The sequence below is a fragment of the Acipenser ruthenus genome, chromosome 43, assembly GCF_902713425.1.
Source record: "Acipenser ruthenus chromosome 43, fAciRut3.2 maternal haplotype, whole genome shotgun sequence".
NCBI lineage: Eukaryota > Metazoa > Chordata > Actinopteri > Acipenseriformes > Acipenseridae > Acipenser > Acipenser ruthenus.
The window spans coordinates 2696235-2721493 of record NC_081231.1 but is presented as its reverse complement, the minus strand read 5'-3'; the positions used below and the strand labels follow the sequence as shown (position 1 = coordinate 2721493).

The 25259-nt window shown below is 46.4% G+C and overlaps 1 protein-coding gene across 12 annotated transcripts in view; it reads right to left on the bottom strand.

Moving 5' to 3' along the window:
* LOC131696656 (EH domain-binding protein 1-like protein 1) overlaps nt 1–25259 on the bottom strand; it is a 59348-nt gene that overhangs the window by 24024 nt on the left and 10065 nt on the right. For 2 of the 12 annotated variants that reach the window (XM_059012076.1, XM_059012083.1), the window contains exons 2-21: nt 20309–20366; nt 18595–18690; nt 17529–17582; nt 16582–16760; nt 15353–15471; nt 14859–14948; nt 14142–14339; nt 13944–14009; nt 12712–12831; nt 12533–12598; nt 11779–11898; nt 11566–11631; nt 10370–10534; nt 10118–10171; nt 9559–9624; nt 7749–8322; nt 5723–6271; nt 4293–4841; nt 2850–3398; nt 876–1421 (exon numbers count right to left, since the gene is read on the bottom strand). In XM_059012076.1, the coding sequence (XP_058868059.1) occupies nt 876–1421; nt 2850–3398; nt 4293–4841; nt 5723–6271; nt 7749–8322; nt 9559–9624; nt 10118–10171; nt 10370–10534; nt 11566–11631; nt 11779–11898; nt 12533–12598; nt 12712–12831; nt 13944–14009; nt 14142–14339; nt 14859–14948; nt 15353–15471; nt 16582–16760; nt 17529–17582; nt 18595–18690; nt 20309–20366 (4284 nt within the window). The remainder of the gene's footprint in view (nt 1–875; nt 1422–2849; nt 3399–4292; nt 4842–5722; nt 6272–7748; nt 8323–9558; nt 9625–10117; nt 10172–10369; nt 10535–11565; nt 11632–11778; nt 11899–12532; nt 12599–12711; nt 12832–13943; nt 14010–14141; nt 14340–14858; nt 14949–15352; nt 15472–16581; nt 16761–17528; nt 17583–18594; nt 18691–20308; nt 20367–25259) is intronic. The other 10 variants (XM_059012084.1, XM_059012077.1, XM_059012078.1 and 7 more) reach the window with 10 other exon arrangements.

Sequence of the window (25259 nt, the reverse complement as noted above, 5' to 3'; positions counted from 1 at the left end):
TCTCTCTCTATATAATGAGCGTTATCTCGGAAGAATGCTGAGTGTAAACTGAACATTGCTCTCACTAGAACAGAGACAGAGCAGACAGCATTGAAGATAGAGCTCCTGAATTCAGGAATCGGTTGCCGTTAGATATTCAGAATACATCTTCACTGCGTGCAATGAAAGAATTGATCTGCAATCACGGACTTCCTCAAAGCAGGTAAACACTCACTACGAAGTGAACAAGGTCTGTATTGTAAGTAACATACAACCAATAAAATAATCCAGGTGTCAGTTCGATTATAATCTAGATCACCACGACCTATATCCAAAGATTGTGGAATAGCATCTCCTAACAAATGCACAGGCAGAACTTCATCACACCCAGACAAGCAGTTTCCAACATACAGCCTTCAATAGCTCAGCCAATATCATGTCGCTGCTAAAAAATAAGGGAGCCTTGAACTACAGTCACAGTATGTGGAATAGCTTCATGTAACAGAAGGCCATGCAAAGTTTCATCAAATTTGGACGAGCGGTTCTGAAGATATTTCTGAAGACTAACCCATCACTGACATGACCAATCAAGACATTAAAACTCAGGCTGAAATGGGTCACCATGCCCTGGATGATGGCATAACAAGATACTGAGTAAGGAAATGCCCATACCAAGTTTCACTGGGAGAGCCGTCCTCAAGGTATATCTAAAAATCGTCAGTGTGACACACGTGCATAGAGACGTACCCTCCACTATAACTCCTTCAGCAAGGATAGAAATCCCTGTGATGGATATTTAAAGCACAGGGAGGCATGGCAGAAAACTGATAAAGCACAGGCAAGCATGGCGATGGCTTGGAAAAGCACAGGAAACTCCATTCCACTCCAAAACTTACCCCCTGTCCCCTTTCCCTGCCGCAGCCTCCACTTTGCGCATGGGCCCCTCCTCTGCAGGCCTCTCCACCTCCTTCCCTGCTGAAGACCCCTCACCCTTCGTCAGACCCTCCAATCCCCTTCCTGACTGGAGGCTCTCCTCCTTTTGATTGGCCCCCTTCTCAGTTGTGGCAGTGGGGGCAGCCAATGGCATGGGTTCTTTCATTTCCACCAAGGGCTTCTTGCCCACCCCTGCCTTGGCCTGGGGCTCCTTAGCAGGGCCCGAGGAAGCAGCAGCAGCAGGGGCCTCCATCGTGGGTGTGGCATCTCCAGGCTTCACGAGAAGTGGCAGTGGGGGGGTGGCTTCTTGGCTTTCTTTAGCGGCGGTCGCCTGTCTGTCTGCTTTGTCTGTCGCTGCTCTGTCCTCTGGTTTGGCTGGAGGTACAGACTGGGCCACACTCCCTGAGATTTGGGCTCCCTCTAATCTGGGCAGCTGTGTGGACGGGTCAGCAGGGGCAACGGCTGCTTCTGGTCTAGATGGCGGCACAGTGTTGGCTAAAGTCTCCGTTCTAGAGCATAGGGAAGCATGGTCAAATTGAGGGGAAAGAATGGGAAAGCAGAAGGAGATGCAAGCATGCGAAAACATGGTACAGCATGGGGGAGCATTGTCAAGCACAGGGAATATTGCAATGCTTGGTAAAAAGATGGTAAAGCCTAAAGATGCATAGTAAATCATAGGGAGATACAAGCAAACTTGGTACAGCAAAGAGGAGCACGGTCAGAGATGGGGAGGCATAACAAATGCTAGAGAAGCATGGTAAAGCATTAGGAAGAATAGTAACAGGGTATTCATGTGGAATCAGCCACAGTAGACGTGGATATGAGGTAGTCAAGATGCTATGCATGTTGATCGCAGCTATGCAGAACTTTCTCTCTATTTAATGAGCGTTATCTCAGAGGAACGCTGAGTGTAAACTGAACATTCCTCTCACTAGAACAGAGACAGGGCAGACAGCATTCAAGACCAGAGCTTCTAAATTCATGAATCGGTTACCGTTAAATATTCAGAATACATCTTCACTGTGTGCAATGAAAGATTTGATCTGCAATCACTGACTTCCTCAAAGCAGGTATCACTCATTACAAAGTGAACAAGGTCTGTATTGTAAGTAACATACAACCAACAAAATAATCCAGGTGTCAGTCCAATAAACATCTAGATCACTACGACCTATATCCAAAGATTGTGGAATAGCATCTCCTAACAAATGCACAGGAAGAACTTCATCACACCCAGACAAGCAGTTTCCAACATACAGCCTTCAATAGCTCAGCCAATATCATTATTATTATTTATTTCTTAGCAGACGCCCTTATCCAGGACGACTTACAATTGCTACAAGATATCATATTATTTTTACATACAATTACCCATTTATACATTTGGGTTTTTACTGGAGCAATCTAGGTAAAGTACCATGATCAAGGGTACAACAGCAGTGTCCCCCACCTGGGATTGAACCCACGACCCTCCGGTCAAGAGTCCAGAGCCCTAACCACTACTCCACACTGCTGCTCCTATCATGTCGCTGCTAAAAAATAAGGGAGCCTTGAACTACAGTCACAGTATGTGGAATAGCTTCATGTAACAAAAGTCCATGCAAAGTTTCATCAAATTTGGACGAGCGGTTCTGAAGATATTTCTGAAGACTAACCCATCATTGACCCAACCAATCAAGACATTAAAACTCAGGCTGAAGTGGGTCACCATGCCCTGGATGATGGCATAACAAGATACTGAGTAAGGGAATGCCCATACCTAGTTTCATCAAGACTGGGAGAGCCGTCCTCAAGGTATATCTAAATCAGCAAGGATAGAAATCCCTGTGATGGATATCTAAAGCACAGGGAAGCCTGGTAGAAGCCTGGTAAAGCACAGGCAAGCATGGCGATGGCTTGGAAAAGCACAGGGAACTCCATTCCACTCCAACACTTACCCCCTGTCCCCTTTCCCTGCCGCAGCCTCCACTTTGAGCATGGGCCCCTCCTCTGCAGGCCTCTCCACCTCCTTCCCTGCTGGAGACCCCTCACCCTTCTTCAGACCCTCCAATCCCCTTCCTGACTTCAGGCTCTCCTCCTTTTGATTGGCCCCCTTCTCAGTTGTGGCAGTGGGGGCAGCCAATGGCATGGGTTCTTTCATTTCCACCAAGGGCTTCTTGCCCACCACTGCCTGGGCTTGGGGCTCCTTAGCAGGGCCCGAGGAAGCAGCAGCAGCAGCAGGGGCCTCCATCGTGGGTGTGGCATCTCCAGGCTTCACGAGAAGTGGCAGTGGGGGGGTGGCTTCTTGGCTTTCTTTAGCGGCGGTCGCCTGTCTGTCTGCTTTGTCTGTCGCTGCTCTGTCCACTGGTTTGGCTGGAGGTAAAGACTGGGCCACACTCCCTGAGATTTGGGCTCCCTCTAATCTGGGCAGCTGTGTGGACGGGTCAGCAGGGGCAACGGCTGTTTCTGGTCTAGATGGCTGCACAGTGTTGGCTAAACTCTCCGTTCTAGAGCATACAAAAGCATGGTCAAATTTAGAGGAAAGAATGGGAAAGCAGAGGGAGATGCAAGCATGTGAAAACATGGTACAGCATGGGGAGCATTGTCAAGCACAGGGAATATTGCACGCACTAGAACAGAGACAGGGCAGATAGCATTCAAGACCAGAGCGCCTGAATTCAGGAATCAGTCGCCGTTAGATTTTCAGAATACATCTTTACTGCGAGGACTGAAAGATTTGATCTGCAATGATTTACTTACTCAAAGCAGGTAGTCACTCACTATGAAGTGAATAAGGTCTGTATTTTAAGTAACATATAACTAATAAAATAATCCAGGTGTCAGTTCAATTATAAACTAGATCACCACGACCAATATTCAAAGATCGTGAAATAGCATCTTCTAACAAATGCACAGGCAGAACTTCATCACACCCAGACAAGCAGTTTCCAACATACAGCCTTCAATAGCTCAGCCAATATGATATTGCTGCTAAAAGACAAGTTAGCCTTGACCTACAGTCACAGTATGTGGAACAGCTTCTTGTAACCGAAGTCCATGCAAAGTTTAATCAAATTTGGACAAGTGGTTCTGAAGATATTTCGGAAGACTAACCCACCATTGACCAGACCAATCAAGACATTAAAACAGACTGAAGTGGGAATGCCCATACCAAGTTTCATCAAGACTGTGAGAGCTGTCCTCAAGGTATATCTAAAAAACGTCAGTGTGACACACGTGCAAAGATAGTACCCTCCACTATAAGTCCTTCAGCAAGGATAGAAATCCCTGTGATGGATATTTAAAGCACAGAGAAGCCTGGTAGAAGACTGGCAAAGCACAGGCAAGCATGGCGATGGCTTGGAAAAGCACAGGGAACTCCATTCCACTCCAACACTTACCCCCTGTCCCCTTTCCCTGCCGCAGCCTCCACTTTGCGCATGGGCCCCTCCTCTGCAGGCCTCTCCTCCTCCTTCTGTGCTGGAGGCCTCTCCACCTTCAGACCATCCAATCCCGAACCAGACTGGAGGCTTTCCTTCTTTTGATTGGCCCCTGTCTTCAGTATGGCAATGGGGGCGGCCAATGGCATGGGTTCTTTCACCTCCACCAAGGGTTTCTTGCCCACCCATGCCTGGGCTTGGGGCTCCTTAGTAGGGCCCGAGGAAGCAGCAGCAGCAGCAGCAGGGGCCTCCATCGTGGGTGTGGCATCTCCAGGCTTCACGAGAAGTGGCAGTGGGGGGGTGGCTTCTTGGCTTTCTTTAGCGGCGGTCGCCTGTCTGTCTGCTTTGTCTGTCGCTGCTCTGTCCTCCGTTTTGGCTGGAGGTACAGACTTGGCCGCACTCCCTGAGATTTGGGCTCCGTTTAATCTGGGCAGCTGTGTGGACGGGTCAGCAGGGGCAACAGCTGCTTCTGGTCTAGATGGCTGCACAGTGTTGGCTAAAGTCTCCGTTCTAGAGCATACGAAAGCATGGTCAAATTGAGGGGAAAGAATGAGAAAGCAGAGGGAGATGCAAGCATGCGAAAACATGGTACAGCATGGGGGAGCATTGTCAAGCACAGGGAATATTGCACGCACTAGCACAGAGACAGGGCAGACAGCATTCCAGACCAGAGCACCTGAATTCAAGAATCAGTTTACGTTAGCTATTCAGAATACATCTTCACTGTGTGGACTGAAAGATTTGATCTGCAATCATTTACTTACTGAAAGCAGGTAATCACTCATTACCAAGTGAACAAGGTCTGTATTTTAAGTAACACACAACCAATAAAATAATCCAGGTGTCAGTTTGATTATAATCTAGATCACCACGACCTATATCCAAAGATTGTGGAATAGCATCTCCTAACAAATGCACAGGCAGAACTTCATCACACCCAGACAAGCAGTTTCCAACATATAGCCTTCAATAGCTCAGCCAATATCATGATGCTGCTAAAAGAGAAGTTAGCCTTGACCTACTGTCACAGTATGTAACAGAAGTCCATGCAAAGTTTCATCAAATTTGGACAAGTGGTTCTGAAGATATTTCTGAAGACTAACCCATCATTGACCCGACCAATCAATGCATTAAAACAGGCTGAAGTGGGAATGCCCATACCAAGCTTCATCAAGACTGTGAGTGCCGTCCTCAAGGTATATATAAAAAACGTCAGTGTGACACACGTGCATAGAGACATACCCTCCACTATAACTCCTTCAGCAAGGATAGAAATCCCTGTGATGGATATTTAAAGCACAGGGAAGCCTGGTAGAAGCCTGGTAAAGCACAGGCAAGCATGGTGATGGCTTGGAAAAGCACAGGGAACTCCATTCCACTCCAACACTTACCCCCTGTCCCCTTTCCCTGCCGCAGCCTCCACTTTGCGCATGGGCCCCTCCTCTGCAGCCATCTCCATCTCCTTCTGTGCTGGAGACCCCTCCCCCTTCTTCAGACCATCCAATCCCCTTCCTGACTGGAGGCTCTCCTCCTTTTGATTGGCTCCCTTCTCAGGTGTGGCAGTGGGGGCGGCCAATGGCATGGGTTCTTTCACCTCCACCAAGGGTTTCTTGCCCACCCCTGCCTGGGTTTGGGGCTCCTTAGCAGGGCCCGAGGAAGCAGCAGCAGCAGCAGGGGCCTCCATCTTGGGTGTGGCACCTCCAGGCTTCACGAGAAGTGGCAGTGGGGGGGTGGCTTCTTGGCTTTCTTTAGCGGCGGTCACCTGTCTGTCTGCTTTGTCTGTCGCTGCTCTGTCCTCTGGTTTGGCTGGAGGTACAGACTGGGCCACACTCCCCGAGATTTGGGCTCCCTCTAATCTGGGCAGCTGTGTGGATGGGTCAGCAGGGGCAAAGGCTGCTTCTGGTCTAGATGGCTGCACAGTGTTGGCTAAACTCTCCGTTCTAGAGCATACGAAAGCATGGTCAAATTGAGGGGAAAGAATGAAGCACTGCTGTCACTGTTTACTTCAGTGATTATTGCTACATGGTTCTGAAGAATCTGGCATATCAAATATCTAGAAAATATTTTAAACACTTAGAGGATGCAGTGTAAGATATACAACACTGATGACAAGTAGATGTGAAACAGCTAGTCATTTAACCGATAACTGATCGACAAAGCTTTTACTTTGCAAGCCTCAATTAAGCATCCTTTGAAAGCTTTGTGAAGAGGTGTCTTTCCATTGAATAAAAAAGTGTTCTCGATACACAGATTATTCCCTGTGCAATACACCACTAAGAAATTCTAATGACAGTACTTTGTCATCTCTGAAAACATTGAGTCAGCTTTCAAAGCAGGAATAACACCAATTCTAACCACAGGCACATCATTAATTAGAATATTATATTTACATAATGTACTCGGGTAGAACAAGTATTATTTTGACAGCGTTGAATAAGTAGAAATAGTCGAATAGGCTGAGCTACTGAATACATCTATAGGTTCCCATTTCTTTACTAGGTGTAGCAATGGTAGCAAAGTATGGGACCATGCATGTTGTTCATCTATCAAAATAGAATTCATTTTTATTCATTTGTAGATATTTATACTGCAACTCCCCAAAGGAAAATCATGCTAAAGCAAGGAGGAAGCGTATGGGAGTATGATAAGACCAAGATCATACATAGTGAACAAGGCATTATATATCACACAGATCCCCCACAAAGGATTCAAATGACAGAATACAGTTTAGTCAACGGTTCTGTAGCAATCACGCTGGTCTACATCCATGATGCAGTTTCATCAACATCAGAGAAGCCATATCTATGATACTGAAGTCAGTTGTGACCTGGTTAGGATTTGTGTGCTTTCTAAGTTGAATGACAATAGGATGAGCGTTTCTGCTACTGACTGGCCACTTTATTAGGACCTGTCTGTCTCCCTGATTGGGTTTGGCATGGCCCTGGTGTGGGGCATGTTCTCCCTGTACACCCTGGGTCCCTTGATTACTCTGGAAGGCTAAATAAATAACTTAGGCATCAGATCAAATCCACCCAACAGTGCTGAACCCTGATGGCCACTTTCAAGGCGATGATGCCCTCAACTCCACATCCCCTTCACAAGGTATAACACTGGCCCCCCTGCCTCTCCTAGTAAACACAGCACTGCCCTTTGCACTCCCGCAGGGTTAGGGAGGAGAGAGGGGATCGTGCACCTCCTCCCGTTAGTGTCCCTTACTGGTCATGCGGACACTATCGGTTCAGTGGCTGAAAAGATTGGGTTGATAAAAAAGAAAATACAGTCTACGCAACTGGTTTCTCACATTAGTATGTAAAAATGAGCCTTAGACAGCAGGCCAAGACCACATAGCACCTTTCCCAAAGGCGTATGTTATATCTACAAACACAAAGTTAAAAGTGGAGTCCCAGCAACACTTACCTCTTGCCCCCTTTCTCTGTCGCAGCCTCCACTTTGCGCATGGGCCCCTCCTCCTTCTTCAGACCCACCAATCCCGATCCAGACTGCAGGCTCTCCTTTTGATTGGCACCCTTCTTCGGGGTAGCAGTGGGGCCGGCCAATGGCGCGGTTTCTTCCATATCGTCTTCAAATGGGTTCTTGCCCACCCCTGCCTGCGCCTGGGGCTCCTTAGTAGGGCCCGAGGAAGCAGCAGCAGCAGCAGCAGGGGCCTTCATCTTGGGTGTGGCATCTCCAGGCTTCACGAGAAGTGGCAGTGGGGGGGTGGCTTCTTGGCTTTCTTTAGCGGCGGTCGCCTGTCTGTCTGCTCTGCCTGTCGCTGCTCTGTCCTCTGGTGTCAGACCTCGTTCTCCTCCAGGCTGGGCGGCGCTCTGCTTGGATATGCTCACACTGCCTGCGGCCCTGGTTGTCCTCAGGAAGTCCTCTGGCTTGCCAGTGCTCACAGCTCTGGGTTGAGCCTCCACGGCTGACTTCGATGTTGGCTTCATCTGGTTTTCTGGTAGCCTGCCGCCGGACTGCTGGTCCTTAATCTTTGGAACTATGTGGGAAAGCAAAGCAAAAACACACAATGATTGCAGTTCTGATGTGTATTATAACTAGGCTTGCTACTATTATTTTTTACGAGCCCACAAAATATCATAATAAAATTCACCCACCCCTTTAAGAGTATTGTTCTTTATTGAATCATGGGACCTGTTAACTGTGCACCGGGCTGCAGGGGCTTTGCTGCTCAATGCCATCATTTTCAATTCATTCTTTGCTTCTGACCAGCAGCTGACCAAACGCACCCGGGATATCCAAGCGCAATCACAGCAAATGAAACGGGTGTCAATCATACCTGACGCTTTCCTATTGTTGGCTTTGGATCCCAGTATCTCCGCCCCACTCAATCACAGATCAGCTCAGCTGCTCAGAAACAACTCATGAACTGAAAGTGCTGAAACCTGCTGTATCATTAACAGGGTTCATGGGGTTCCAATGAAGAACAAATAGCTACTAGAAAAAGCTGAGTGATTAATGATATTTTGAGAGCCCCCGAAACAAAACTGTTGAAAAGGAGCAAGGCTAATTATAAATCACACATGAGAAATCAACAAACCCAGTTAAGGCCCTTATCTTGTGTAGAGATGCCAACTCTTCCATAGACATACATTCTAAATACAATACTTACACAGTCCTGCTTTGTTTTTGTGATTTATGATAAGTTAGTGTCAGGCGTCTTGGAGAAGTGGTTCTCTATCAGAGTTTATCGGAGTACAGCAATCCAAAACATCAATAGGAGGCTAGGAGTGTGTGATAAATCAAGGCAGTTATCATGTAGTGCATCTATACAGCTAATCACGCCTTCCTTTCCAAGACCTTCTCAAGAGAGCTGCCAGCAAAGCCCAGAAGCAATGGCAGTACAGCCCCGCCCCCAGACTGGAGCTCCGCCCCCCAGTACTCACAGCTGAACCCTGCCCCGCCCCCAGACTGGAGCGCCCCCCCAAGGTACTCACAGCTGAACCCTGCCCCGCCCCCAGAGTGGAGCCCCGGTACTCACAGCTGAGGCCCCGCACCCAGACTGGTACTCACAGCTGAACCCTGCCCCGCCCCCAGAATGGAGCCCCGCCCCACGGTACACACAGCTGAACCCTGCCCCGCCCCCAGACTGGAGCCCCTCCCCCGGTACTCACAGCTGAACCCTGCCCCGCCCCCAGACTGGAGCCCCGCCCCACGGTACTCACAGCTGAACCCTGCCCCGCCCCCAGACTGGAGCCCCGCCCCCAGTACTCACAGCTGAAGGCAGTGTCTCCGAGATCGTCCGCCTCTTCTTGCAGGGTGCCCAGCTGTCTCTGGGTCTCTAAACACAATCACAGAAAAGCAGGTGTCACTACAGACTGAAGGTATTCAATTGAGAACAACTGAGAGCATAAGAACGCCTCTGTGCAGAGTCCTAAGAAAACGTGTGAAGATTTCTCTGCTCAGTAACATCCACTCCACGCCGCGGCTGTAAATTCACAATCAGAGCTGTCAGTATTATCATCATGTCGGAAATCGACAGTACAGAACAGTATAGAATATGAAATAGCAACGAATAGTTTAATGAAAATCAGATAAGTGGTATTTAAGACCTAGATGTCATTAGATAAGCAAATGAGGTGTCAGTATCAGGGTATATTAAAATGACTGATTTACAGAACAGGGGGAAAGCTATTGTGTTCTCCAGATATATGCAACAATGTGAGTGTGACGGATGTGCAGACTGACAGACACTCCCCTGTATCCCAGAATCTGATACGCCCAGACAGCTGCATAGGCCAAATTACAATTAAAAAAAAAAACAAAGGCAGCACCTGAGAGAGGGGTGAACTCAGAGGGGCGAGGGGGCACTGAAGCGGGCACTGCAGCTGAGAGAGAGCGAGAGGGAGAGGGAGAGAGAGAGAGGGAGAGAGAGAGAGAGAGAGGGAGAGAGAGAGAGAGAGAGGGAGAGAGCAAGAGGGAGAGAGAGAGAGAGTCAGCACAGCAAACACTGGAGAAACCCACAAGAAAAAGATGAGAGAGAGAGAGAGTGGAAAGAAGTCAGGAGGCATGCTGTCTGTCTGTACCGCTGGGATGGGGGCTCCTCTCCTTGAACCCTGAAGCAATGACAGGCACAGGGGCCACAGGTACAGGGACCTCACGCACAGGTGTCACATGTACAGGGGCCACATGCCCAGAGGTCACACACACAGGGGCCACAGGTACAGGGCCCTCAGGCACAGTGTCCGGGACTGGAACAGAGACACAGGGAGAGAGTGAGCAGAGCCAGCACAGGAGGAGAAACACACTGTCACACAGAGTCACACACATACACACACACAGAGTCACACACACGCACACAGTCACACACACACACACACGCACACACACAGTCACACACACACACACAGTCACACACACACACGCACACACACAGTCACACACACATACACAGTCACACAGAGTCACACACACAGTCACACACACACTCACACACACACATACAGCCACACACACAGTCACACACACACACAGTCACACAGAGTCACACACACAGAGTCACACACACAGAGTCACACAGTCACACACACACACAGAGTCACACACACACACACAGTCAGAATTACAGTTCAGTATGACCTTGCAGTGTATCAACAACATGAAATTGAGTAAGATGGTCAAAGAATACAGCTGTATAGCAAACAGTAAATTAATAACACAAAGTGTACTGTCTCTGTGCGGCTGTAATTTCACTTGACCTCAATATGGGAGTCATATTAGGTCAGAGGTGAATTTCATGCTCAGCAACATATTTATCATACATTTTTCATAAAACCCAGCAAATACGACGTCACTGCCTCAAATGTTTTTAGAGATGCAAGGGTTTGGCACTCTGGCAGCGTTAGATTTGCAAATAAACTAGCAGGAAAGGGTTTGTTTTTCTTGTATGACACCCAGGGTCAAACCTGATCCAGAGAATCACAGAATACAGCTGTGTACCGAGTATGAAGACACTATCTCAAAGAGTTAGGCCTTTATCATCCGGACAACACAAGGTCACATGACCCCAAAATGACAACCATCTTAGGCCATAGGTCAAAGAGAAGGGTGCCTTTAGAGTTCACAACACGGGGCATATGAAGATCCAGCGTGAATGCTGGTAGTGTGACAGACTCACACAAGCTCCCCTGAGCAGGAAGATTAAAAACAATGAGAATGTGACATGAAGCAGAGTCACCCTCCACACAACAACACAGTGTCACTGTGGGAATGAACAAAGTACCTGAGAGAGGGGTGAACTCAGAGGGGCGAGGGGGCACTGAAGCAGGCACAGGGGCAGGCACTGCAGCTGAGAGAGAGAGAGAGAGAGAGAGAGAGAGAGAGAGAGAGAGAGAGAGAGAGAGAGAGTCAGCACAGCAAACACGGAGAAACGCACAAGAGAAAGATGAGAGAGAGAGAGTGGAAAGAAGTCAGGAGGCATGCTGTCTGTCTGTACCGCTGGGAGGGGGGCTCCTCTCCTTGAACCCTGAAGCAATGTCAGTCACAGGGGCCACAGGCACAGGGGCCTCACGCACACGGGACACACGGCAAGGGGCCACAGGCACAGGGCCCGGGACTGGAACAGAGAGACACAGGGAGAGAGTGAGCAGAGAGAGCACAGGAGGAGAAACATACAGTCACACAGAGTCATACACACACACATACACTCACACAGAGTCACACACACTCACAATTACAGCTATCTGTATGACCATGAAGTGTATCAATAACATTGAATTAAGTACAAAAATCCAAGAATATAGCTGTACAGCAAACAATAAGTTCATAACACAAAGTGTACTGTCTCTGTGCGGCTGTAATTTCACTTGATCTCAATATGGGAGCCATATTAGGTCAGAGGTGAATTTCAAGCTCAGCAACATACTTATCATACATTTTTCCTAAAACACAGCAAATATGACACAGCTGTGTGGCGAGTATGAAGACACTATCTCAAAGCGTTAGGCCTTTATCATCCAGACAGCACAAGATCACATGACCCCAAAATGACAACCATCTTAGGTCAAAGAGAAGGGTGCCTTTAGAGTTCACAACACGGGACATATGAAGATCCAGCGTGAATGCTGGTAGTGTGACAGACTCACACAAGCTCCCCTGAGCAGGAAGATTAAAAACAATGAGAATGTGACATGAAGCAGAGTCACCCTCCACACAACAACACAATCTCACTGTGGGAATGAACAAAGTACCTGAGAGAGGGGTGAACTCAGAGGGGCGAGGGGGCACTGAAGCAGGCACAGGGGCTGGCACTGCAGCTGAGAGAGAGAGAGAGAGTCAGCACAGCAAACACTGGAGAAACGCACAGGAGAAAGATGAGAGATGAGAGAGAGAGTGCAAAGAAGTCAGGAGGCATGCTGTCTGTCTGTACCGCTGGGAGGGGGGCTCCTCTCCTTGAACCCTGAAGCAATGTCGGGCACAGGGGCCACAGGCACAGGGGCCTCACGCACACGGGACACACGGCAAGGGGCCACAGGCACAGGGCCCGGGACTGGAACAGAGAGACACAGGGAGAGAGTGAGCAGAGCCAGCACAGGAGGAGAAACATACAGTCACACAGAGTCTCACACACACACACACACAGAGTCACACACACACACACACAGTCACACAGCGTCACACACACACACACAGCATCACACACAGTCACACACACTCACACACTTACACAGCGTCACACACAGAGTCACACACTCACAGTTTCACACATTCACACAGCATCACACTCACAGTCACACACAGTCACACACTCACACAGCATCACACAGCGTCACACACAACAGTCACACACTCACACAGCGTCACACACAACAGTCACACACTCACACAGCGTCACACAGTCACACTCTCACACAGCAACACACACTCAGTCACACACAGTCTCACACACACTCACACAGCATCACAGTCACACAGTCACACAGTGTCTCACATACACACACACTCAGTCACACACACAGTCACACAAAGAGTTTCACATACACACACACTCAGTCACACACACAGTCACACACACACTCACAGAGTCACACACTCACACAGCATCACACACACACACACTCACACAGAGTCACACACACTCAGAATTACAGCTATCTGTATGACCATGAAGCGTATCAACAACAATGAATTAAGTACAAAAATCCAAGAATATAGCTGTATAGCAAACAATAAGTCCATAAAACAAAGTGTACTGTCTCTGTGCGGCTGTAATTTCACTTGACCTCAATATGGGAGCCATATTAGGTCTGGGGTGAATTTCAAGCTCAGCAACATACTTATCATACATTTTTCCTAAAACACAGCAAATATGACACAGCTGTGTGGCAAGTATGAAGACACTATCTCAAAGCGTTAGGCCTTTATCATCCAGACAGCACAAGATCACATGACCCCAAAATGACAACCATCTTAGGTCAAAGAGAAGGGTGCCTGTAGAGTTCACAACATGGGGCATATGAAGATCCAGCGTGAATGCTGGCAGCGTGACAGACTCACACAAGCTCCCCTGAGCAGGAAGATTAAAAACAATGAGAATGTGACATGAAGCAGAGTCACCCTCCACACAACAACACAGTGTCACTGTGGGAATGAACAAAGTACCTGAGAGAGGGGTGAACTCAGAGGGGCGAGGGGGCACTGAAGCAGGCACAGGGGCTGGCACTGCAGCTGAGAGAGAGAGAGAGAGAGAGAGAGAGAGAGAGAGAGAGAGAGAGTCAGCACAGCAAACACTGGAGAAACCCACAAGAAAAAGATGAGAGAGAGTGGAAAGAAGTCAGGAGGCATGCTGTCTGTCTGTACCGCTGGGAGGGGGGCTCCTCTCCTTGAACCCTGAAGCAATGACAGGCACAGGGGCCTCACGCACAGGGCCCTCAGGCACAGGGGCCACAGGGGCCACACGGCAAGGGGTAAGATGCCCAGGGGCCACACGCACAGGGGCTACACGCACAGGGGCCACACGGCAAGGGACCACATGCCCAGGGGCCACAGGCACAGAGGCTGGGAATGGAACAGAGAGACACGGGAGAAAGTGAACAGAGCCAAAGAAAGCAGCCGTTAGTTAAAGAGGTCTCAAGTGTGCAGTTTTGAAAGAAACACGTGTTTTAGCTCACATGATATGTGGTACAGCTTTAGGTTAAAGGAAGCTCTCAGTTTCTATCATCACGTTATCTGTTTGAACTTTGTTACTGGCTGAAAGCATGTCAGTCAATAGGGAAAGCAGCTGGTTGGTTACTGACAGGAAAGAAGCCAGTGAAGGGGTGGGGACAATTTAACCCTCCAAGTGACCAAGGATAACTGAAAGTATGGCTAGCAAACAGAGATTTATTTAACCAAGTGCAGTACCAGAATCATGATTTAAAATACAAATACAAGTTTACTATAACATGTGTTTCTTTCGAAACTGGACATTTGAGACCTATAGAACAAACACAATCGGTAAGAGTCATAGACTTTAAGAGGGGTGATATTGAGCGGGTTTGACTGCAGTAAGGAAGAGCAGCAGCGCAGTGTTTGTACCGATAGCAGCAGTGCTGTGAGGAGGGGGGAGGCAGGTAGCCGTGTAGAGCCGTCTCTCCTTGAACCCCGAAGAAAAGACAGGGGGGTGAGCTGGAAGAGAGAGGGGACAGAAGTGAGAGAGAGAGGGAGAGGGAGACAGGGAGAGGGAGGGAGGGAGAGACAGAGGGAGAGGGAGACAGGGAGAGGGAGGGAGAGTGAGAGAGAGAGAGGGAGGTAGAGAGAGAGAGGGAGAGAGAGGGAGAGAGAGAGGGAGAGAGAGGGAGAGAGGGCAGGAGAGAGAGGGAGGGAGAGACAGGGAGAGGGAGGGAGAGACAGGGGGAGAGAGAGAGAGGGAGAGACAGGGAGAGGGAGTGAGAGAGGGAGGGAGAGACAGAGGGGGAGAGAGAGAGAGAGGGAGGTAGAGAGAGAGAGGGAGTGAGAGAGGGAGGGGACAGAGAGAGTACGTGAGAGAGAGGGAGAGAGAGAGAAAGCGTGTGGCTCCAGTGTACCCATACCTGTGGCTCCGGAGGCCCTCCTGTCCTCTTCCTCGTCGCTGTCCGCGAAATCGTCCAGGTTGCCGATGTCCGTTGGCTTCACGCTCATCAGACTGGCCAGACTCTGCATGTCCTCATCCCTGCGGCACAAACACAGGCTGACTCACTGCCAGGGCGCACACACCCAGCAATGCTAATGGGATGTACTGTGCAGCAACTAAACTGAGCTAAACTGGACCGTTTACATGTGCATGCCAAACTCACAGAGAGAGATCACAATATAAGAATCAACTCAAGCAATGAAAGAAAGCAATCCGAGAACACAGCACTGCTTTCTTTTAGAGCTAGCACATCTGTGTGTTTGTAAGAAGGGTCAGAGTGGATTTTAAAGAGGGGGCAGGGGTGATGTTGCTAGTGCTACTAACAGCTAAGAAGATGTATTATAAAGCCTTGACTAGCACTCCTTTAAAAGGGGGCAGTGAGATCAGTATAGAGCTACTGCTCATGTATAGGGGCACCAGTGATGATGTTATCATGTTAATAAGAGGTAAGAAAATAGATTTTAAAGCCTTGGTTGCACTCCTTTAAAGGGAGCAGAGATAATGTTGCTAGTATGAGTGTAATAGTTTAAACGTTATCCAAACATTAGACACATTTCTTATCAGAAAAAAAAATGTTTGACTTAGTGTATATACAGGAATAACTAAACAGAGTAAGGCTATTTATTTAATATACCGTATTCCTTCATTATTATTATTATTATTTATTTCTTAGCAGACGCCCTTATCCAGGGCGACTTCAATTGTTACAAGATATCACATTATTTTTACATACAATTACATTATTTTTTACACATTACTTTTACATACAATTACCCATTTATACAGTTGGGTTTTTACTGGAGCAATCTAGGTAAAGTACCTTGCTCAAGGGTACAGCAGCAGTGTCCCCCACCTGGGATTGAACCCACGACCATCTGGTCAAGAGTCCAGAGCCCTAATCACTACTCCGCACTGGTGCCCTTCATTCAAGCATTGTTCCCATAGCAGAAGTATATCAAAGTGTAATAAAGCAAAGTGACCACATGTTAAAGTAAAGGTACTGTAAAGCTCAGAGAAGTATGGTTAACTAAAGCACATAGTAAACCATGGCATACTATGGTAAATGCATAACCATGTGAATCGTGCAACGTGAATGTGCCTGACTCCTCTAAGGGTGTTGTTTGTGGCTGTGCTCCAGTCTTCACTCACGTGGCTTTGCCCTCCCTCAGGAAGACGCAGGACAAGGACAGCTTCAGCGTGGCCTCCACCACCTTGACAGACAGCGGCTTGAGTCTGAGTGTGAGGTCGGTCTGGGTGGGCATGGCGCTGGCGTACTTGCGCATGTTCACATCCACCGAGGCCAGGACCTTGCGGTGTCCCTTCGACTCCTGCAGAGCAATCACACAGCGGCCTCAGAAACAGGGCTGTACAATGCAGACTGTTCTGGGTGCCGGCTTACTTACTGTTCCCCAGATCCAGAAAAAGAACACAGGTGGCAGAGCTTTCAGATATAAAGCACCTGAACTGTGGAATGATCTGTAAGGCAAGCACCAACTGCTGCTGCTTTTAAAACTAGACTAGAAACACTTTTGCTACAACTGTTTAAATAACAGACCTGTAATTTATCTTTTCTTTGTTAACATCCTGATAACTTTTTACACTTCTAACTTTAATGTCTGTTTCAAAGCTCTTTTCAAAATGTCCGCTCTAGTGCACTGGGGGTTTGAGATCTGTCCTCCATATCACTGCAGGAAGAATGTTTAAAAAATAAATACAAAAGTAAAAAACATAACAACAAGTGCTCTGGCTTTTCTGTTCTGTGCCACATCACGGATTGTTGTTGCTGTATTATATGTTTAACAATGTGGGCAATAATCCTGACGCTATCAGGGCACTAGAGCAGACATTTTGAAAAAAGCTTTGAAACAGACTTTAAAGTTATAAGTGTAAAAAGTTGTCAGGATGTTAACAATGAAAAGATAAGTGACAGGTAAGTTATTTAAACAGTTATAGCAGCACCTGGGGATGGGTAACGCTAGATTTTTCAGAACCTCGCTACTTACTGTTTAAGACCTAAAGCGTTGCATCCAAGGGGCAAAGTGATCACAAACTGCAGTACAGTGTGAACCAGAGGGAAGTGAACACAGGAGACTCACGTTTTCAATGACGAAGGTCCAGTCCTTGTCTTCAAACTCATCTGTATGTGCGTCCTGCAAACAGAGTGATCTTGTTAGCTGTATATAGATGATCATGCTGTGAGGACTGTATGATACAAGCTGATCTCCACTACACTACTGTGGGCTTCCTGTCCGCTCCGACCTTGAAAATCAGCTTGTTTCCCACACAGCACCCTGTACTGTGTATTCCTTTTTATATCTAGTTAAATAAGAATAATTCAACAGTATCGCAATTTTTAATGTGTAGTTATTTCCATCCGATATCTGATATGACAATGTTTCAGATGGACGCTGGGTGACTCGTTTCCTTAGTTAAAGTGAGAGTGTTTGCTTGGTGCCCTGGCAGGAACGCTAAGGAAATGACTCCGCACAGCTGGATCCAGAACACAGGGAGAGAGAGCGGGGGTGACAGAGTGCTTAATGATCCCATTCCCATTATTCCCATCCGATATCCGACAACTAACTGATACGACAAAGTTTCAGATGGATGTATCCTTTATAAAAGTTTACCACTGTACTGTTGCACTGCATTTTTACACTTTTTCCATGTTTATACTGTGCATTTACCATACAGCAGTTTACCCTGGTTTACCAGACCTCTCTGTGCTTTACAATGCTTCCCTATGCTTTACCACACCTCTCTGTGCTTTACAATGCTTCCCTATGCTTTACCAGACCTCTCTGTGCTTTACAATGCTTACCTATGTTTTACCAGACCTCTCTGTGCTTTACAATGCTTGCCTGTGCTTTACCATAGCATTTAGATTTAGATTCTGGTATAGTAAGCAAACTTGTTAAATTTGCAGACGACACAAAAATAGGAGGAGTGGCAAACACTGTTGCAGCATCAAAGGTCATTCAAAATGATCTAGACAGCATTCAGAACTGGGCAGACACATGGCAAATGACATTTAATAGAGAAAAGTGTAAAGTACTGCACGCAGGCAATAAAAATGTGCATTATAAATATAATATGGGAGATACTGAAATTGAAGAAGGAATCCCTGTGATGAAAGGCGCTATTGCAGTGTGTATTGTGAGGTACCTTGTACAGCGTGACAGTGATGTCCACGTTCTCTGGCACTGGCCACACCACCATGCCCCTATAAGGGTTCTTAATGCCCGGCTGCCATCCGTGAGGCTGAAACAAACAGACAGCGGTCAGTGAGGATGACTACACTGCAAAACAAACAGACAGCGGTCAGTGAGGGGGACTACACTGCAAAACAAACAGACAGCGGTCAGTGAGGGGGACTCAACTGCAAAACAAACAGACAGCGGTCAGTGAGGGGGACTCAACTGCAAAACAAACAGCTTGCATGCAAAACTCAATGGGGATCAGAGGAGGCAATGCTTCTGAAGCTTTACTGCTTTACATGCAGGGTACACAGTCAGTACTCGTTTACTGCTTTACATGCAGGGTACACAGTCAGCATCCGTTTACTGCTTTACATGCAGGGTACACAGTCAGTGCTCGTTTACTGCTTTACATGCAGGGTACACAGTCAGCATCCGTTTACTGCTTTACATGCAGGGAACACAGTCAGTACTCGTTTACTGCTTTACATGCAGGGTACACAGTCAGCATCCGTTTACTGCTTTACATGCAGGGTACACAGTCAGTACTCGTTTACTGCTTTACATGCAGGGTACACAGTCAGTGCTCGTTTACTGCTTTACATGCAGGGTACACAGTCAGCATCCGTTTACTGCTTTACATGCAGGGTACACAGTCAGCATCCGTTTACTGCTTTACATGCAGGGAACACAGTCAGTACTCGTTTACTGCTTTACATGCAGGGTACACAGTCAGCATCCGTTTACTGCTTTACATGCAGGGTACACAGTCAGTACTCGTTTACTGCTTTACATGCAGGGTACACAGTCAGCATCCGTTTACTGCTTTACATGCAGGGTACACAGTCAGTACTCGTTTACTGCTTTACATGCAGGGTACACAGTCAGCATCCGTTTACTGCTTTACATGCAGGGTACACAGTCAGTACTCGTTTACTGCTTTACATGCAGGGTACACAGTCAGTACTTGTTTACTGCTTTACATGCAGGGTACACAGTCAGCATCCGTTTACCTGTCTCTCATTAATTCCTCTCTCACCTTTCAAATGTTATGAATGTTTTTTAATAGACTATTTTTAATTGTTCTATTTCTACAAACTAGCTTTTTTATTTTTTATAAGTTTACGTTTAAAACCACATTTTGATCTCTTTTTAAATTTCTGTTTAATCAAATTCTGCATTAGACAGTTTTTAATTTATTTTAATTTTTACAGGAAGCTAACCAAACCAGATTCCTAAATTAAGTGATTAAGTGTAGCAGGTAGTGCATCAAGGCAAACGTTTGCTTTATTTCTTTCTAAGTGATACTATATATATATATATATATATATATATATATATATATATATATATATATACTTTCAGAAATAGGAACTGCCTCGGGGGACTACGTATTACACAGCAATGATAACCGTGAAAAAAAATAGAGCCTTCAAATCCAATCATTGTGAAAACGTTATGATGAAAAAAACAAGACACTTGACTAAAGCCTTCCAATGTAAGTGAAAAGGTCAGTGCTGGTAATATAGCATACAGGGATGTGAGGCACCCGGGTGATTCGTCCATCAGTGAATGTTTAACTGTTTAATTCAGGCTTGTAAAATAACAGCCATGGCAAATCAGTGATCAAGCGATCCATGAATCGCTGCATGTGTAGTATTTTCTGTTTGTAAGTCACACACCTTGGAGCAGATGCGTCTGTTTCTCCGAGTCCACACAACAATCAGCTTGTCTGGCTGCCTGCAAAGAGAAGACCCAGATGTTCACATTAGCGCCGGGATCCAGTACTGGAACAAACACTGTGTGAAATGCATTCAGCAGCAAGCAGGACTGTGCTCATGTTGGGTCATGTAACAGAGATGATAAATGGCAAACGCAAAGAGGTCTGAAATAATCCACACCCTTTCTACAGAGGAACTCTCCTTTCTTTAAGGTGATGGGGTACCGGTTTTATTTTATGACAGAGATTTAAAAAATATTAACTATAATTATACTTGAAACTGACCTGAAAGATTTAGCCTGGCTCAGGGAAAAATACATCAATTTTTTTTTACAATACATGTCTATATTTTGTACAGTATACATGTATATTTTCACATTTCCCCCGCATTTTTGTCCATATTCTATTTGAAATGACATATCACTTGTACTACTGTACCTGTTTTGTTTTAAAATGGTCTGCAATGTCAAAGTTCTACCAGTAGATGGCAACCTTACAAGCACCCATACATACGAATACATGCTGCTAGAATAAGAAACCCCTTGTATTAAACCTCCTAGGAGTCCAGGAACCTCAGCAAGCGACATACATCCCCTTTCAGAACAGTAAATACCAAACAGACCCTGACGACTGTGCCTCCCTAACCCACAGGAGTGCCACAGCCATCACAGCCATGCTCTCCCTGTGGAATAACCAGCGAAGATTGGGAACTTGGAACCTGCGCTCCCGACTGTATGACTCCCCCTGCACACCACACAGCCGTGCCTTTACCAGGGGAGACCCTCAGGGACCCCTGCGCTCCCCTGACTGTATGACTCCCCCTGCACACCACACAGCCGTGCCTTTACCAGGGGAGACCCTCAGGGACCCCTGCGCTCCCCTGACTGTATGACTCCCCCTGCACACCACGCGGCCGTGCCTTTACCAGGGGAGACCCTCAGGGACCCCTGCGCTCCCCTGACTGTATGACTCCCCCTGCACACCACACAGCCGTGCCTTTACCAGGGGAGACCCTCAGGGACCCCTGCGCTCCCCTGACTGTATGACTCCCCCTGCACACCACGCGGCCGTGCCTTTACCAGGGGAGACCCTCGGGGAGACCCTCGGGGAGCCCCCTGCGCTCCCCTGACTGTATCACACCCTGCACACCATGCGGCCATGCCTTTGCCAGGGCAGACTCTCGGGGACCCCTGCACTCCCCTTTCAGCAAAAAATGATGAAAAAGTTGTGTATATCAACAGCATGTACAGAACAGTACAGAAACAGAAATGCAACGAAGTGTTTCATCTCAACTGGATAAGCGGATCTTCACCAGATACAGGCAATAAAAAAGGGTGACATACAGATGGACGTATGAACAGACAGACGCCTCTGTGAACCTCCAGAATCGGAGACTCTCAACAGATGGTGCTAAATAATGTTGATACCAAGTTTCATAACAACTGGATAAGCGGTTCAACAGATAGATGCAAAAATGTAAGAGTGACGGGGTGATGGGCAGATGTACAGACAGCCAGACACCCTCTGATATTGTCAGTAACTAAATAATGTTAACATTGAATTCCATGAAAACTGTATCAGCGGTCTCTAGATATATGGAAACATGTGCTGTTTGTACGAGCGCCTCCACTATATCAACTTAATAATAATAATTACAGCATGGGCATGGCAAATGCACTTAGTGTACCTAAACACAGACACACAGGAATCTCACTGCAGCTCCAGCTTGAAATACTCTCAGTGCTAAAGAATGTCCTCTGACACACACACAGGCGCCTCCACTTACCCCTGATCATAGACACTGCAGAATTAGCCTGTGCTTATATTGGGACAGGCCCAGGACTGAGCAGCAGACAGGGCAGGATTGAGGTGTGCTGCACTGCGCTCGACTCTCGGCAGTCTGATCGGGTTTAAATGTAGCTTCATTACCACCAGTGAGGTCAATAGGAATTAGCAACGGATTGTTTAATTACAATTTGACAAGCGATTCTCCAGATGAATGTAAAAATGTAACTGTGTCATACAGACACCCCCTATATCACCAGGGCAGCAGTGTGGAGTAGTGGTTAGGGCTCTGGACTCTTGACCGGAGGGTCGTGGGTTCAATCCCAGGTGGGGGACACTGCTGCTGTACCCTTGAGCAAGGTACTTTACCTAGATTGCTCCAATATAAACCCAACTGTATAAATGGGTAATTGTATAAAAAATAATGTAATTGTATGTAAAAATAATGTGATATCTTGTAACAATTGTAAGTCGCCCTGGATAAGGGTGTCTGCTAAGAAATAAATAATAAGAAGAATCTAATATTCTCAGTAACTTATGCTATCTTAATCAATCACCTGCAAAAGTGTTGTGGGTGTATCTGGAGTTGTTTTATCCTGGTTCAACTCTTATCTTTCCGATAGGTCTCAATTTGTTTTAATTGGGAATGAAAAATCTGCATTGTCTGAATAGTTTGTGCTGTTCCACAGGGCTCTATTTTAGGTCCTTTATTATTTTCCATGTATACCCTCCCTCTGGGAGATATTATAAGCAAACATAGAGTGAATGTCCATTTTTATGCAGATGACACCCAGCTGTATTTGTGTCTAAATCTGGCGATGCCTCTTTTGAGACCAATATAGTATCTTGTCTTACTGACATTAAGGGCTGGCTGTGTCAACATATCTTAATGTTGAATGCAGAAAAAACTGAGGTTTTGTTAGTGGATTCATCAAACCAGCTAGATAAGCCTGAATCATTTGGCCTGGATTTCAGCAGACTATCTTCTGAACCTGTACTAGAAATGAGAAATGTAGGTGTGATCTAAAGACTAGAACATGCCTTTGTATCCTCCAGAATTGATTATTGGAATGCGTTATTTTCTGGCATTCCAAAACGTCTCGTTTGCAACTGGTTCAGAATGCTGCTTCTAGAATCTCAACTAAAACCAGAAAAAGGGAACCTATCACCCCAGTGTTCTTATTTGCATTGGCTTCCTGTACATCTTAAGAGTTGATTTTAAAATACTGTTATTAACTTATAAGGCCCTAAATAACTTGGCACCAACCTATTTTGGAGAACTGCTTTGAGATACACCTGTATGAAGGATGCTACATAAATAAACTTTGATTTGATTGATTTGAGTATTGCTAACACAAAGTTTAGCATTTCCATTCGTTATATACAGTAGGGCTCAAATGTCACGTTTTGAACGGAACATACAGTGAAGACGTCTTTTTATTTTCTGGTGCAACACTTAAAGAAATCTTTGTTTGCAAGTCTTGCTTTCACTTCCTGGAGGGTGAAATTGCCCCCACCTCTTCACTGGCTTCTTTCCTGTCCTTAACCAATCAGCTGCTTCCCCTATTGACTGACATGCCTTCAGCCAGTAACCCTGAAGACACTGCTGAGGAAGGGCACATGTAACAGATATCCTGTGGGAAAAGGCACAGAAACTTTCTTTAACCTAAAATGGCACCAGATATGATGTTTTAAGATATAACGTGTGTTTCTTTCAGAACTGCACATTTGAGACCTGTGTAGTTAATGGGGTGTAAAGCAAAGTGGGTGAGATTGATTATCTTGCCAGCTGCAATCCCTTTAACATCATATTATTATATATATCACCTTCGGCTTATTATCACCACAGTGGAATGTCACAGCCACATTTATAATGGGAGTCAATGGGCACATAGGCAGTTACTCTCACACTGCACTTAATAGCACTCATGTTATCAGTCATAGCACTGAGCCCACTTAAGGGAAACAGAAGCATAATACTAGAAGCTTTACATGTAACTGTCCAGTAATATAAAGGCTGGACGCACAGTGTAGCATACAGAACAATGTGACGTTACAGTGTGCTTTAATTATTACACTGAGTTGTACATACAGTAGACTGTCTATTCAAAAGAATGTTAGAGTTTTACAAGGATTACTGGTTATGGGCTCAAAATCAAATTTCAACTCATTAATTGTGACTTTCTTCCTCCCTAGTTCTTAGTTCTTCCTCTCTCTCTCTCTCTCTCTCTCTCTTTTTAACTTCGTTCTGCTTTTCGCTCGGTGGCAGCTGATCCTTCTCAGCTTCACTGTCAGGAACACGACTACTGCAGAGAACACCAGGAGCCACAATCACTTTTACTGCAATACATGCTCAAGACTAAACAGACTGGCTCAGACCGCTCTACACTGCCCATGTCTGCTGTAGACAGAGTCACTGCCCCGGCCCTCTCATCTATTCTCTATTAATTACAATGGATACATCTGCCGAAAGCAAACATGTTGCAATGCAATGTGTATTTAAAAACTTAAATGTATGTCCTGGCACTGAAATACAGAGCTAGCTATACATTCAAAAGTCATTCTGTCACAGGGAATAAGAACAGTTAACGAACGAGAGGAGGACATTCAGAACTGTGTCCAGTAGGGTTTTAAAGGATCCCTGGGATTCAGCATCAACAACACTCTGTGTGAAGAAGTGTCTCCTTCCCTCTGTCCTGAGTCTGTCTCCACTTGATTTCCGGTGTGTCCCCTGGTCCTGGTTCTGTGCTCATTCTACCTCATTCTAGTGTTACATGAACAAACATCGGAAATTGTTTGTTTAACTACCAGAAATTGTGTATTTTGGTCTTTGTCATATTAACCAGTGGCTGATGTTCACTAATTGTTTGTATTTTCTTGAATTATCTTATAGTAAGTGTAGGGTGCCAATTTTATTTAGCAGACGCCTTTATCCAAGGCAACTTACAGAGACTAGGGTGTGTGAACTATGCATCAGCTGCAGAGTCACTTACAATTACGTCTCACCCAAAAGACGGAGCACAAGGAGGTTAAGTGACGCTCAGGGTCACACAAGTCAGTGGCTGAGGTGGGATTTGAACCGGGGACCTCCTGCTTACATGTCCTTTTCTTTAACCACTGGACCACAC